Source organism: Cetorhinus maximus, chromosome 5 (genome assembly GCF_964194155.1).
Source record: "Cetorhinus maximus chromosome 5, sCetMax3.hap1.1, whole genome shotgun sequence".
NCBI classification, from domain to species: Eukaryota; Metazoa; Chordata; class Chondrichthyes; order Lamniformes; family Cetorhinidae; genus Cetorhinus; species Cetorhinus maximus.
This window is the reverse complement of record NC_135883.1, coordinates 19,214,206-19,229,743: the sequence shown is the minus strand read 5'-3', so window position 1 is coordinate 19,229,743 and position 15,538 is coordinate 19,214,206. Positions and strand designations below refer to the sequence as shown.

At 44.7% G+C, this 15,538-nt stretch overlaps 1 protein-coding gene across 1 annotated transcript in view; it reads right to left on the bottom strand.

Moving 5' to 3' along the window:
• Positions 1 to 332: 332 nt before the first annotated feature.
• mep1a.2 (meprin A, alpha (PABA peptide hydrolase), tandem duplicate 2) overlaps positions 333 to 15,538 on the bottom strand; it is a 32,520-nt gene continuing 17,314 nt past the window's right edge. Inside the window, exons 9-13 of the mRNA XM_078541374.1 lie at positions 11,925 to 12,140; positions 8,293 to 8,742; positions 6,003 to 6,164; positions 1,716 to 1,908; positions 333 to 486 (exon numbers count right to left, since the gene is read on the bottom strand). Coding sequence (XP_078397500.1) covers positions 333 to 486; positions 1,716 to 1,908; positions 6,003 to 6,164; positions 8,293 to 8,742; positions 11,925 to 12,140 — 1,175 coding nt within the window. The remainder of the gene's footprint in view (positions 487 to 1,715; positions 1,909 to 6,002; positions 6,165 to 8,292; positions 8,743 to 11,924; positions 12,141 to 15,538) is intronic.

The window sequence follows — 15,538 nt, the reverse complement described above, 5'->3', positions numbered from 1 at the left end:
TATTTAAAATTCTACCATTTTGCTATAAAAAGCAAGGCCTCCAGTAATTTATATAAAGGGTGATAAGTGTTACTTCAGGGAATAGTTCCGGCTGGAAAATAAGTATCAACTTCTGTGTGGTTATCCTGAGCATAGTAATTATTTCCATCAGAAGAAATAGTAATGTTTACTGTGATTATTCATAAGCATAGTCCAAACTTTATGGAATTATTATATACTCATAAAGCAATGCTTCCCTCAGTAACTCTTACAAAATAAAAAAATCTTTAAAAGGTTTGTGATTTATTCATAAAGTAGGTTTCCAATCAGACGTCTTTACACTTTGTTTGGCATCAATTACGTTTTTTTGTAATCATGCTAATAATAGCAATGGCCAGTGCTATCACACCTGCAGTTGCTCCAATCATAACCCCAAAGAGAGAACCATGAATCTGTGCTGTCTCACAACGCTCACCGAAGTACAGGTGTGTTTGAGTTGAGGCACATCTGAAATAGAATAGCGAAAAATATGACTGTCCGTTACCAAAGCTCAAACTATTCTCCGGTGGAATTTAATGTCCTCCACTGTGGAGAGTTTGGTGGCATGGGATATTTAATTGGGCAGAAAAGTGGCAGGTGGAGACCCCACAGCCTTCCTGCCTCTGCCCCCACTTAACTCTGGGGTGGGAAAGCTTGTGGGCAGCCTTCCTACCCCACTGCTAATTGAGGCTCTTAAGTGGGCAGCAATTAATGCCCACTTAAGAGCCTCATCCCACTGCCGCAGGTATTAACCTAGCAGAGGGTGGGAGACTTGCCATCTGGGAAGCCTGAAATGCACAGCCTGTTGGGGTTGCTTGTGGGCTTCAGGGGGTGGAGGTTCTGATTCCCTCATTCATAGGCACTCAGTCGCTGATCAAGAGACCTGGCATTGGGGAGGAGGGTGCACGCTGAGAACCACACCCCTGCCCTATTTGCTGACCCTGTCCCCATGACCCCCCATCCTGCCATGACTCACCTCTGGCCTGGGTCCCTCAACAATCCTGTGCTGCAGGTGAGTGCATTGACAATAGCAGCCACCGCTCCCAATGGCACTGCTGAGCGATGCAAAGCTGCCCAGCCCCTGATTGGCCGTCAACTCTCAGGGGCGGGATTCCTGACCCCGGGCCCTTGATCCGGGGGGAAGGCTCACTGCTGCCCAGTTATGTGCCTGAGAGGCCTTCCAAAAAGGAGGCGATGCGGGGCTCTCACTGGCTCTCTAGCCGGTGAGTGAAACCTCCATTGCCTCCATTAAACACTGCCACTAGGATTTATCCACTTTTATGCCATGTGTAACCTCATAGACAATTACTTAATGCTGAAGAACAAAATTGGAAAATCTACATTGACAGCTATTGTCAATTCCTAAACCTAGACAGATGCTGGATAATGGTAGACCAGGAATAGGACAATGTTCAAACCCTGATACTTACTTTTAAAATTGCCCTCAAAGCTGTGGACTTTCAATGACCAAATGCATAGACTTTTGGAATACATTGCTGGCTGATGTGAAGTAATGGCTGTACTGTTGAATAGTGTGACCGGAGGTCAGATGACCTTGTGCTTGCTAAGGCAAAAAAATGATTGGACATACACTCTAATCGCACTGTGCAATAAATGTTAATCTATAACTGGAGTGAGATAACAACTATTTCCTTTCCTCAGAATATCTCCAAACAAGTTCAGGAAACTACACCTACCTGCAACTTGCTTTCCCTTTTGTCATAACACACACCCCCCTGTTCAGGCAATATCCAGGAGCACACGAATCTCTGAGGGGGCTCTGAGGCTGCTGCTCTTGTACGTATCCAGCATATTCCACTGCTTGCCGATGCCTTTCATGAAAGCTTGGGGGATGAATTGGAACTTCGGTTTTAATCAGTGGAGTCAGATCTTTAAAAAAAAATCATTTGAATTTAGTTATTGGGTTGCATAATTTTATAATAGTGCAAATTATTATCGAATAATAATTTAATAATTCCCTCTTTACTTTTTTCCCTGCTCTCCTGAGTTACCTTGGGTTTTCAAACAGGTACCAGCCACTATCCAATTTTGCCAGTGGTATAAATCTTCAGGGAGCCTGAATAGTGAAAGTCTACAGGTTGCATGGTAGGCATCACATTATTCTGTCGCTAACATCCATCAATAGCTTGGAGGTTACCATTGCCTAGAAACTGAATTCAACCAGCCATATAAAAACTGTGGCTACAAGAGCAGCTCAGAGCTTGGAAATCCTGTGGTGAGTAACTAACCTCCTGACTCCTCAAAGCCTGTCCATCCTCTACAAGGCACAAGTCAAGAGTGTGATGGAATTTCATCCACCTACCTGGATGAGTGCAGTTCCAACAACATCAAGAAGTACCATCTAGTACAAAGCTTGATCAGCACCCTATACACCGCCTTAAACATTCACCACATCCACCACTACGCACAATGGTAGCAGCAAATACCATATATAAGATAAAAACAAAACTAAAAATACCTGGAAAAACTCAGCAGGTCTGACAACATCTGCGGAGAAGAACACAGTGAACGTTTCGAGTTCGTATGACTCTTCAACAGAACTAAGGAAAAATAGAAGAGAGGTGAAATATAAGCTGGTTTAAGGGGAGGGGGGGTGGGACAGGTAGAGCTGTATAGAGGGCCAGTGATAGGTAGAGATTGCCAAAAGATGTCATAGACAAAAGGTCAAAGAGGTGTTGAAGGTGGTGATATTAGCTAAGGAATGTGCTAATAGGTGACATTAAGGGTAGAAAGCAGGGCAAGCAAGGTACAGATAGCCCTAGTGGGGGTGGGGTGGGGGGAAGGGATCGAAATAGGCTAAAAGGTAGAGATAAAACAATGCATGGAAATACATTCAAAAATAATGGAAATAGATGGGAAAAGAAAAATTTATATAAATTATTGGGGAAAAGGGGGATCGGAAAGGGGGTGGGGATGGAGGAGAGAGTTCATGATCTAAAGTCGTTGAACTCAATATTCAGTCCGGAAGGCTGTAACGTGCCTAGTCGGAAGATGAAGTGCTGTTCCTCCAGTTTGCGTTGAGCTTCACTGGAACATTGCAGCAGGCCAAGGACAGACATGTGGGCATGAGAACAGTGTGGTGTGTTGAAATGGCAAGCGACAGGGAGGTCTGGGTCATCCTTGCGGACAGACCGAAGGTGTTCTGCAAAGCGGTCACCCAGTCTGCGTTTGGTCTCTCCAATGTAGAGGAAACCGCATTGGGAGCAGTGAATTGGGAGCACGAAATTGAGGGAAGTGCAAGTGAAATGCTGCTTCACTTAAGGAGTGTTTGGGCCCTTGGACAGTGAGGAGAGGGGAAGTAAAGGGGCAGGTGTTGCACCTTCTGCGGTTGCATGGGAAGGTGCCGTGGGAGGGAGTTGAGGTATAGGGGGTGATGGAGGAGTGGACCAGGGTGTCCCGGAGGGAACGATCCCTGCGGAATGCCGCCGGGGGGTGGGCGGGGTGAAGGGAAGATGTGTTTGGTGGTGGCATCATGCTGGAGTTGGCAGAAATGGCGGAGGATGATCCTTTGAATGCAGAGGCTGGTGGGGTGATAAGTGAGGACATGGGGGACCCAATCATGGTTCTGGGAGGGAGAGGAAGGTGTGAGGGCGGATGCGCGGGAGATGGGCCGGACAGGGTTGAGGGCCCTGTCAACCACCGTGGGTGGAAAACCTCAGTTAAGGAAGAAGGAAGACATGTCAGAGGAACTGTTTTTGAAAGTAGCATCATCAGAACAGATGCGACGGAGGCGAAGGAACTACTTGTGGCACGGCCCTCTAGGTCCTGGAGACTTGACTCCTGGCACTGATCTCCAGACTATCTACTTCCACTGCCTTTGACCATATGCTTGGAGACTGTCCTGCACCCCCACAAATACAGGACATCTCTCGTTCCTTCCACCTCCTCTACCAAGGTCTGCAGTGCAGCATCTGAAGCCCATTCTCTTCCATTTGGTGCCTTTCCTTACTATTTCCCAGGACATATTCTCTTGCTGCACAACTCCCAGCACCTCCAGCTGCAATGTGGCTGTCCTTTTAAGAGGTGCAGTCTGGCTTTAAGTGGTGAAAGTAAGTTACAATCTTACAACCCCTGCTGACGGGTGCAGCTAATGAACAGTTTGGTGAATGAACTGAAATCATTAAATGAGCAGACAGTACAAGATTGGCATGCTGCCTGCATTCCAATATAATGGATCCAGTTTAATCGCGCATCATGATCCCCAGGCCCATTTTCAGGGGCTATCTAATTTAGACCCCTTAGTTTGTCTTTTATCTCCCAGTTTTCTCTCTTGAAAGTGCTGACTCTTGCAGTGGCTCCTCCATGGGCAGTGGTTGGACTCCAGCACCGCTCATAGACTGCTGTTGTCCCCTTTAAAATTTGATAGTTGAAGATTGTCTGAACTTTACGAGGGTAATTGGGTTAATAAACCAACAGATTGGAATTTTTCAGTCATTCCGTGAGTCACCGAATGTTAGCTTAACACAGCATAGATTTTGTCCTTAGCAAAACATCTCTCCGCAATTGGGCAGAAGACTCTGTGGAGTAAGTTACTTCAAAGAGAATTTAAGAAGCTTCCATGCACAAAGCAAGGACCAATGTCCATTGACTATACATCCGGAATGCTCTGGAATCCTGCTTGAAGGCAGTTCTGGCAGTGACTATGCTTCAGAAGTTCATAATTGGGTATAAGGTGCTTTGAGAGGTGCTGAGGTTTAAAAGGCGCTATGCAACTGCAAGTCTTTCCTCTAATGCACGAATAACATTTGCTCTGGTCCTTATCTGCTTATGGATATCCCAGTTTGCCGCAAAGCAACAAGGAAAATGTAGCAGGGCTTGGCAAACTATGACAATAGTCATGTAGTTAGTCTGTAGGTTGGGTCATTGTCATGCAGTTTTAGATTCACACTGACATAAAAGGAACAATTCAGTGATTTTGATACAGATTGCGGCACTCACAGCCCATATTCCTTGGTCCATTAAAATTAAGAAAAAAGGAAAATCACATGCCCTCATGGGTGAGTCTCCCTGCATTGCCGACTGAAATTGCAGAATCCTCCTTGAAATTTGCGCAATTAGGTGTGAAGCTATCTGAAGTGATCTTAGGAAAGAGGTACAGGGCTCTCTCCAAACGATCATCTCATGCCACTTCACAACACAGTAGCTGCATCACAGCTGTAGACAGCACAAAACAAATACAAAATCTTCCCAAGTAGCCCCTTTCAAACATTATCCTGAAATGAGATAGCTGTTTCTCTCTTAACATCTCTTAAAATTTAATTGGCAATGCACATAGCTCTGTATTCATTGGTCAGAGACTCTAAACAGAGCAATATCCGTAATATGACAATCTCGTATAGGACTTTATAGATGTGTTTGATAAAGTAGCACATTAAGGCAACATGTTGTTTTTGGAGGTCAACTATTAATCCACACATTTGCCTCACCAAATCATGAAAGGGGCTGCTACTCGGAAAACAACGTTACATCATTGTGCATTTCCTTTTAATACTATATAATAAAAAGTGGGTAAATTTTGCGATGGCCTGTGAGTCTTGTTCATCAGGTTAACCGGATCAGGGGAATAGGTACAGATAGCAGTGCACCCAATTTACAGTGATTCAAGGTTTTCCATTCATTGGTTTAAATGTAGCAATTCTCCAGTCCATACTTCCATCCAGCGAGACTCTTCACCTTACAAAATGTATCGAAATTCATCCCTCATAGGTACCTGCATTTGAAATTGGAGCTCTTGCATATGTTCTCTTTCTAGCTATCACTAAGATCATCACATTGTTTTAAAGGATTTATCAGTTCTATATTTACCCGATTTCACTGCAAGAGCTTTATGTCAAAATAACTGTCACTCACTGTTAATACTGAAAAAGGTACAGGCAGCAATAAGCATTTTTAAAGATCATGAACTCTGAGGAAAAATTAATTAGCAGCAGCAAAAGAAAGTAAGGGAAGAAAATTTGCTTTACCATCAAACTCAATTAAAATAATCAGGTTGTCATTTTTTAAGAAGCTTCTACGTTGAAGCTGCTTCTGTGATATGAACGCTGACCAACCCCAGGAGATATTACTCCAGTAGCAGTCGCAAGTAGAATCATAGGTTCCGGTGAGGGTAGGCTTGTCCCATAGGAAGGTGTCATTTCTGCCTGTAATTAAATTCATACAGCTGTAGTTATATTAAATGACTTCCATACCACATTAAACATTATAGTTAAAAACAAAATCCTGAGTACTGGAAATCTAAAATAAAAATAGAAAATGTCTGACAAGTTAATGGTGTGACTGTCTTCATTTTTATCATTCACCTAGGTTTTGCACTATTCAGAAAAATGTTAAAACTAAATATTGCATTAGATTGAAGAAATGCTGGCTTGTTGGAGCCTTATGCAGTTGTTACTTGTACAAATATACATGGTGACCTATAGATTCACCGATGGTATTGCACTTTTAGTGATCTTCTCTTCACAGCCCATTGAGGAGAAAGCTGTAGGGCTAAGTAATGAGGCTTTTCTTATAAGAGAAAAGATTGCATGGAACACATCATGCAGATAATATTTTTATTTGATTCAACCGGGTGCAATAATATATTATCATATTGTCACTATGAAATTATATTGTTACCTAATTGACAAAATAATCAAATGGTTTTCCTCAACAGGTTGCTAAGGGTTTGTTGTTTGATGGATGATATACTAGGCATGCTATTTTTCTATATCAAACAGCTAATAAGCATTTGTAAAATTCAACTGATACCATATGGCTCTATGATCATAAGAATTTTAGGGAACAGAAAAATACAATTATGCCCTAATAAGGTAACTAGGTGATCAACTTGGGAGTAGCCATTAGACAATCCTTGTCATCAAATAGACAACAATGGGACAATTTTCTGAGTTTGCGCTGCCTTTGAAGATTCTAGGTGAAGAACCGTGGTCAGTTCACCTGTAATTTTCGGAATAATCATGACTGGCAGCAGAGCTTCCCAACAGCACAACCTTGAAACACTGACCTTTAAAAAGTCTGATGTTTGGTTGCTGCTTTTTATAACACTATGCACAATTGGCAAGCTTGCTCTTGTTTCAGAGATTGTGCAATCAGACTGGCCTCACGCATGGATAGCAATGTGGTTGACTCTTCATTGTCTTATGGCCTAGTAAGCCACTCAAGGAAAATTAGGGATGGGTAACACATGTTGGCCCGCGAAAGAATTTAAAAAATAGAAATTCTCTGATAGAGGAATACTCTAATACTGTTATTATCGTCTGAAACTCTCCAAACAATGAAATGATAACTGTTACTCCACTTCCAGCATTCTTGATGGTGTCAATAGTGCAGTTTCCCATCCCACTCCTCAGCATACCTTATATTTCAGCCTCATCATTTGTGCTGGACAGATAGGAATGCAACCCAGTGAGGGCAGACCTACCCAACTTGCCACAACAAGACGAGGTGGTGGAGGAGAATCATAGCGTCAGCTGTGTCAAAGGCTGCAGACAGGTTGACAAGGATGAGGAGGAATACTTTACCTTTGTTGCAGTCACATAGAATGTCATTTGTGACTTTGGTAAGGGCCATGTCAGTGCTGTTCCGGTGCACAAACCTGATAAGAAGGGTTCAACGGTAGAGTTGCAGGAAAACTGAGCACAGATTTGGGAGGTGACAACGCATTCAAGAACTTTAGAGAGGAAAGGGAGGGTGGAAAGTGGGCAGTGTTTCAAAAGGAGAGAGGAGTCATTGTGTTTTTTGAGGAGGTTTATAATAATGGCAGATTTGAAGAGGGAGGAGACAGTGCCTGAAGACAGTGAGCTTAGGCACCATATCAGTTAATATGGTGATTGGGAAGGGACATTAGATGATCTGCAACTTGGCGGGAATAGGGTTGAGGGAACAGGAGATAGGTTTCATGGACAAGCTGTGTTCAGAGAGGGCATGAGGGGAGAGATAGAGAAGGGAACAAGCTCAAGGCTACAGCGAGGGGCTATGCAGTTCTCAGTAGAACTAGCAAAAAAGATTATTTTGCTGGCTTGAGATTCTTGCTTTTCTCAACAACATTGTTTAATGTTAATTGATCATTTTCACTCATGTAACACAAAATTAATTGAACTTTTTGCCAGACATGGGTCATGTTAACCGAGAACAATGAGAGGTTATTAGGCCCAATGAGCAGTTCCTTTCTAGCGGGTAATGTTCCAACCCTACAGCATTGTGCAGGAGTTCCTTTGGAGATATACAACTTTATTTTCTCACCTGCTATTACTTGGCTTCCATTTGTAGTGAAGCTTCTACTGGATGACATTCTAAGTTTTACGTCAGGATCTTGGTCCATTACTGTGAGAATGGCTTGCCTGTTCCCAGCTGGCCACTCGAGGTTGCCATCGTTTTCACCACTGCACAGATGGAAATGGAGCCCAATGTAGTTTTCAAAACGAGAATGAGGAGTTAAAGTGACGCCATAGCCATAACCTTCTGGGCTATAAAACCGTGGACTTCTTAAACTGTCATTCCTTCCAGTGTTTTGAAGAACATGAGTGAAGTTCTTTATTTGCCAGACACTATTAGGGCATCGTGTTTCAGTAAAAGCAACGTCATCCAGGAAAATACCGCCCGTAGGATTTGTGGCATTACCAATTATACCTTGGAAGACATAACGAAACTTGACCGTTGCATGAAAGGTCACATGGGCGATGTTCCAGGAATGAGCACCATCGGCTAAAGAAAAGCAGAAAGTGTTGCTTAGTGAAAAAATTGAGACATGCCAGTTTTGTCACATAACTTCAGCAGGCTTCTGTAGGCACCCTGACCTACTTACAGCTTAAAAGTATAATAAAGCTGATTACAGGGGTTTTCATGCTGTTTGCAGCTTCGAGTATGGAAAGTATTCATAGAGGACATGATTTGAATGAATTTGAATGTCATAAATCAATTTTCAATTAGATGGCTTTGTGACTCTTGAACAATAAAATAGAAAAATAGTGGGCTGCATTTTACTTGCCCCCACCGGGCGTGTTTCCGGTGCAGTGGTGGGGGCAGCACGCAAAATAGGGGCAGGCATCCAATCCACTACTTTCCCACCCACCCCTGAGCTCACCCCCATAACACGGGGGTTGGGGGAGGGGGGTGGGGTTAGGCAGCCACCAAAATTGGTGGCCTGCCCGCCATGTTTGAATAGATAATTAAGGGTCAATTAGACTTGTTACCAAGCCAACTGACCCTGATAATATGCTGCCCACACCATAAAACCATTGGCGTGGCAGTTGGGTGGGAGTGTGCAGCCCATTTTTAAAAATAATCTCTTCAAAGGACAGGAAGGAAGGGAGGGTCCTATCTTAGGGGAATGCCCAATGTGGATTGGGAACGGTCCCCCTAAGATACAACAACCCACCTTTCTGACTACCCACTGCAGCCTTATACCCAGCCCCCTACCCCCTCCCTGACCTGCCCAGATGCTCCAAGCTCAAGACCCCGGACTTAACTATCTCCAGAATCCATGCGCCTTCTTCCTTCTCCTCTTGCAGTCCTGGCAGCGCCTACTAACGCACTCTTGGCACTGCGGGACTGATGGAGCTGCCAGCCAATCTGATTGGCTGGCAGCTCCCAAGGGTGGGGCTACCTCCCCAATGATGTGCGGAAGTCCCATTTGACCCTTTTTTTAGCCTTCCCACAGCGCGTTAATGCTGTAGGGGGTATGTGGTGGTAGGGTGCGGGGACGAGGGGAGGGGGGTGATTGCCAGCATGGAGCTTTTGCTTCTGGAGGGATGGTGAACTGTCTGCCTTCTCCATGACACGTGTCCCCTCGCCCCGCCCACCATAATATTTCCAATCCATATGTTTGAATCATACAAATGGTTTTGATGAAAGGTCATGGTCCTCAAACATTAATTGTTTCTTTGTGCAAATGCTGCCAGACCTCCTGAGTATTTCCAGCATTTTCAGTTTTCATTGTTGACTTTTTTTTTAACACTATTCATTCATGGGATGTGGGCGTCATAGTCTAGGCCAGTATTTATTGTCCATCCCTAATTGCCCTTGTTCAGAGGGCATTTAAGAGTCAACCACATTGCTGTGTGTCTGGACTCACATGTAGGCCAGACCAGGTGAGGATGGCAGGTTTACTTCCCTAAAGCACATCAGTAAACCAGATGGGTTTTTATGACAATCGTTTTATGGTCATCATCAGACTTTTAATTCCAGTTTTTTATTGAATTCAAATTTCACCATCTGCCATGGTGGGATTCGAACCCAAGTCCCCAGAGCATACCCTGGATTACTGGTCCAGTGACAATACCACTATGCCACCACCTCCCCCTTTCCTAATCTATTTGACCCTGCGTGGATTTGCATGCGGCTCAGATAATAATTTTGAGATTATCACCTATGAGGCCCCACTTTTCAGTTTAGCTCTTAATTCCTGATACTCCTTTAGCAGGATCGCCTCCCTCATCTTTCCCATGTCTTTGGTGCTGAAAAGAAGCATAACCGCATCCTTCCTTTCCCTTTCCAGATTCTGTGCCATCTGTTTTGAAATGTCCTTATTAGGGAAACCGGTGTGTAACACACCCATTGGGACTCTCAATCCTGATTACAAAGGATACTGCCTATAGCCCTAATTTTAGAATTGTCTACAACCACAATCTTTCTACTATATACCTTCCCCTTGACGGCCTCCTGCTCCATGGTGCCTTGGTTGACATTTTAGGTGTCCTTCTCATAAGTCAGGATCTAACAGGTGGCAGAGTTTCACGCCCTGCCACCTGAAGAGTCGACAGGGATGTTGGCTACCCAGCAGCCATTTAACGCTTGAGGAAGTGTTGATTACCCGGAGGCGAGTCTTCCATCCCTCAGTCAGGAGGAAGTTCCATCTCAGAGAGTTGCTGGCTAATCTGTTTGGCCAGGAATGGTAGACACTGTTGGAACAACAAACAGCCCCCAGCAGCCTGAGCGCCAGACGCAACAGGATAAGATAAGTCCAGGATCTCACAGCTGGGAGGGGAGGCCCGTGGGCTGGGGTTTCCTGATGGCAAGGCCAGATAGGGAGGGAGCACCTGGTAGGGAGAGGATGTTGGGGGTGGGGGGGAGGGGGGGGGTGGAAATCTTGGGGAAGGCACCCAACCTGGAAAGGGACCAGCAAGGGAGGCGCACACCCCAACTCTCCAGCCCAAAGCCTGAGCAGGGTAACCTGCCAGACCTTCCTGCTTCCCTGAGCTCCTCCTTCTGACCTCAAAATCAAGATCAGGAGGGAAGTGGCCTTTATATCACCATTAATTGACCACTTAAGGGCCTGATTTGGAGTGAGAGCAGGGAATCCAACTTAGCCTTGTCTGCTTAACGTAAAATTGCAGACAGATTGGGAGCAGCAAGAAGGCAGTGGGAAGGCCGCATGGGGAATTTTATGGGCCTCCCACTTACAAATACACCAGAAGAGGCCTGTAAAATTCTGCCTTTCTCCTTATCAGCAGATGTATTGAATACATAGTACCTGTTGGACAGGATCCATATCTGTTGTATTTCCCCCACTATCTGTCCTAAGTTCCTTCTACTTGGTTGACTGATAGTATTATCTGATGCATTATCAAGGAGCAATGAACGGCAATTATAAGCATACTTATCTCATATAAATTTCTCTACAGTGGAAAATTTTCATGATATTGTTATTTTCCTGAAAATGTAGGACACTCTCATTCTAGAGCAATCATCCATCTGATGGCACGAAACAGCTATCAAATCAGCCTGAACATTTGGACCAAGGTATTATCCCACACACCACAATTACCAGAAGAGCCTTAACTCTTTACATAGCAATACATTCGAGCAACAGTTTCACGGTTAATGGGCCATAATTAATTGATGTTAAACTCTTAAAGTGACTTTTTATAAACTTCAAAAATCCATACCTTTTAAAGTTTTGACTTTAACTAGTTTTCGAACAGTTCCAGTTCCATCATCCATTTTCATCCAGACAACAAGCTTATCCATAGGGCTTCCTGTCATTTTATAGAAGAACTGAAGGCATTGCTCAGTCCTTTTGGGGTAAAGGATCCGGGATTCCAGAATGGCACTTTGACCAGCCTTTCCACTCGCAGTATTAAAGTACATGAAGTATCCAGCGTCTAAAACATGAAGGATTTTTTAGCAACAGAAGAAAATTGAATTATTCTTGAACATTATATTTTTTTTTTAAATCTGATTCAATACGTGAGAAATTAAGATGTAACAACAGTCACTGATATGGCTGGGGCTAGGTTAAGTTCCACACATTTACGTCAAAGCACAACCATCAAGAAGCACCCAGCCGAATCAAGCTGGCAACACACAACATCTGACAAAGAAAATAAATACCCTATATATAACTTGAAGATTGTGCTGAACATTTATTTTTCATTGGTTCCAAGGTAACAGAAGCCCAGCATAAGACACTAAAAAAGGCAGTATTTAAATAATGAGAATAAAAATGTAAAAGATGTTTTGGTAGCAACTGCTTAACATTTGTGGTTTGGCCACTTGTGGTGGGATCTTTGTTCCGGTGGGGTGAGTGCAGGATGGAGTCGGACCCGCCACCCCCAGACGCCAGTCACGAGGCGGCCACCGGTGCCGCTGAGTGCCAAGGCGGGCTGTTTAAAAGGCTCAACTCAGTTCTCTGTTGTTTTGTTAAATATTAGGTCCTCTAACCCCAATTCCTCACACCCCCTCGCCTCCCCACCCACTTTCTATGCCATCTCCATGCCAACTCATACCAACCTATGGATCCCACCCACCACCATGGCCCCTTATAGCCCCTATCCCAACTTAATGCCAACTCAGGAAAACATATGCCAAACTACCCACCCTTACAACCTCCATGCCAATTCACCCAGCATTCACCATGGACAGACCTCAGAAGCCATGTTGAAATGAAATCAAATGAAGTTCTAAATATCTATTACAAACTTCACAATATAAAAACACTTCAATTCATGAAAGCCCATTCAAGATATTTAAATCCCTTCAAGTACTTAATGCCTTGTAAAAACAAACAGTTGTTTACATAACCCCACATCAAAGATCCTTTAATAACCTCTTTGAGCTGGCAATCAAACTATGAACTTTGGACTCCCTCACGTTGTAGAAAGCAACCTTTTTTAAAGGGCTGGGGAATTAAATAACTTCACCGCTTGACAGTTCTACAGACCATATCTTCCCTTGATGTGCATTTATGACTACTCTAAAAGTCATAATCCTGCATTGTGGTCTAAGTCCCTTGCTACAGTGAAAATGAAGCCTGTTTGAGTTCAAATGGTCCTACTGAGTTTGGGTTTCCCTCATGAGAAGCATGTTCCTCTTCCCTTTTCCTAGTGGTGAAAAAAGGATCTGGTGGAAATGGGGGCAGTACTTCTGGATCCAGGGTCCACCCACCATTTTGCAGTCTCTGCAGAGTCTCCATGACTTCATGAGAATCCAGGCCAGTGATCCTAGCCACTTCAGCCGTATGTAAAACAATAATTCAGCCGGTAACATGAACTTCACTGCAGCATCTACAAAATTGTGAACAGGCTGGTTTAGTCCTGGACAATTGCGAGGGAGAGGAATGGAGCCAATTTCAAGGGGATGGACTTTGGAGCAGGGAGCAAAAGTAATGACTTCAGTCATTCCAGTATTTAATTGCAGGAAATTTCTGCACGTTCGGTGCTGGATTTTGGATAAGCAGTCTGATAATTTGGCCACAGTGGAGGAGTTGAGAAAGGTGATGTTAAGGTAGATCTGGATATCTTAAGCGTACATGTGAAAACTAACACGGTGCCTTCAGATGAAGTCACAGAGGGTAGCATGTAGATGAGAAATAGGATGGGCCAAGGATGGATCCTTGGGGACACAAGAGCTAATGGTGGGGGAGCAGGAAGAGAAGACATTGCAAGTGATACTCCGATTACAATGCGATAGATAAGAATGGAACCAGGCGAGAGCACTCCCACCCAGCTGAACAATAGTGGAGAGGCATTTCAGGAGGGTAGTATGGTCAAACCCGTCATTGGCTACAGATAGGTCAAGAAGGATGAGGAAGGATAGCTTATCTTTCTCATAGTCACATAGGAAGTCAGTTTTGAGTTTGATAATGGCCGTTTATGTACGATGGCAGGGGTGGAAGCCTGATTGGAAGGATTCAAACATGGGGCAGAATTTTTCGCTGAGTGGGCGGGCACCCGCCGACCCGCTCGAGGGTGAAATAGCGCATGACGATGTCAAGCGGGCATCCCGACGTCATCGCACACTCGTGCAATATTTCGGTCGGCAGGCACACTTCCGGGTTTAGCGCACACCAGCCGACAATTAAGAGGGCGATTAAGCCCATTAAAGGCACAATTAAGATTTTTCACTGCCCATCCAACGTTACAGTTGGCAGGCAGGCAAATTGGCCAGGCAGCCTTTGGATTTCTCATGAAACCTCATCCGTGGGTGGGATGAGGTTTCCGTGATAAACTTAAATAAAAAGAAATTTCTGTGGACAGCATTTTCGTTACCTACATTTTCAAGTGACTGATTATGAAGGTTGGACACTTTTTTTCTGGTTTCTGTGATCTTTATTTTAGCTTGCTCAGGTCCCCAGCTCCCTGAAGCAGCCCTCTACCTTCAGGGAACTTCCTGTGAGCGCTTGCCTGCGCACGCACTGACTTCAGTGCTCGCCCTCCTCCCGCCCCCACCCCCGCAGCTCTGAGCCTTTCAGTGCGCGCACTTCACGCTGGCGAGCCGTTAATTGGCCAGCCAGCGTGAAATCGCGGTCGGAGGCCGATCGCGGTTGGCGGTCCGTTCCCCGGCTGATCCTGGACCCATCGACCTAAAAGTCCTGCCCATGGAATTCTGTGAAAGGTGTAGCTGAGCAAAACTGATGCAGTCAAAGGGAATGAGTAAACCATGTTTCAGTAATTATTAGGGTCAAGTCATAGACAGAGGGAGCAAACATTTGCAGGTGTATATGAAATGGGCACCATAGAAGGGTCGAGTGATGCAGGAATTTAAGGAGCGCTAGGGGAGAGGTTGCAGATATTCATTCCTGCAGGTTAGAAGTGGAGGATATATGCACAGAAGATTTTTTTTTTCGCTAATGGGGTGTGGGCTTCGCTGGCTGGGCCAGCATTTATTGCCCATCCCTTGAGAAGATAGTGGTGAGCTGCCTTCTTGAACGGCTGCAGTCCATGTGGTGTTAGTGCGCCCACAGTGCTTTGAGGAAGGGAGTTCCAGGATTTTGACCCAGTGACAGTGAAGGAACGGTGATATATTTCCAAGTCAGGATGGTGAGTGACTTGGAGGGGAACTTGCAGATCCCATCTATCCACTGCCCTTGTCCTTCTAGATGGTAATGGTTGTGGGTTTGGAAGGTGCTGTCAAAGGAGCCTTGGTGAATTCCTGCCGTGCATCTTGTAGATGGCACACACTCCTGCCACTGTGCATCAGTGGTGGAGGGAGTGAATGCTTGTTGATGTGGTGCCAATCAAGCAGCTGCTTTCTCCTGGATGGTGTCAAGTTTCTTGAGTGT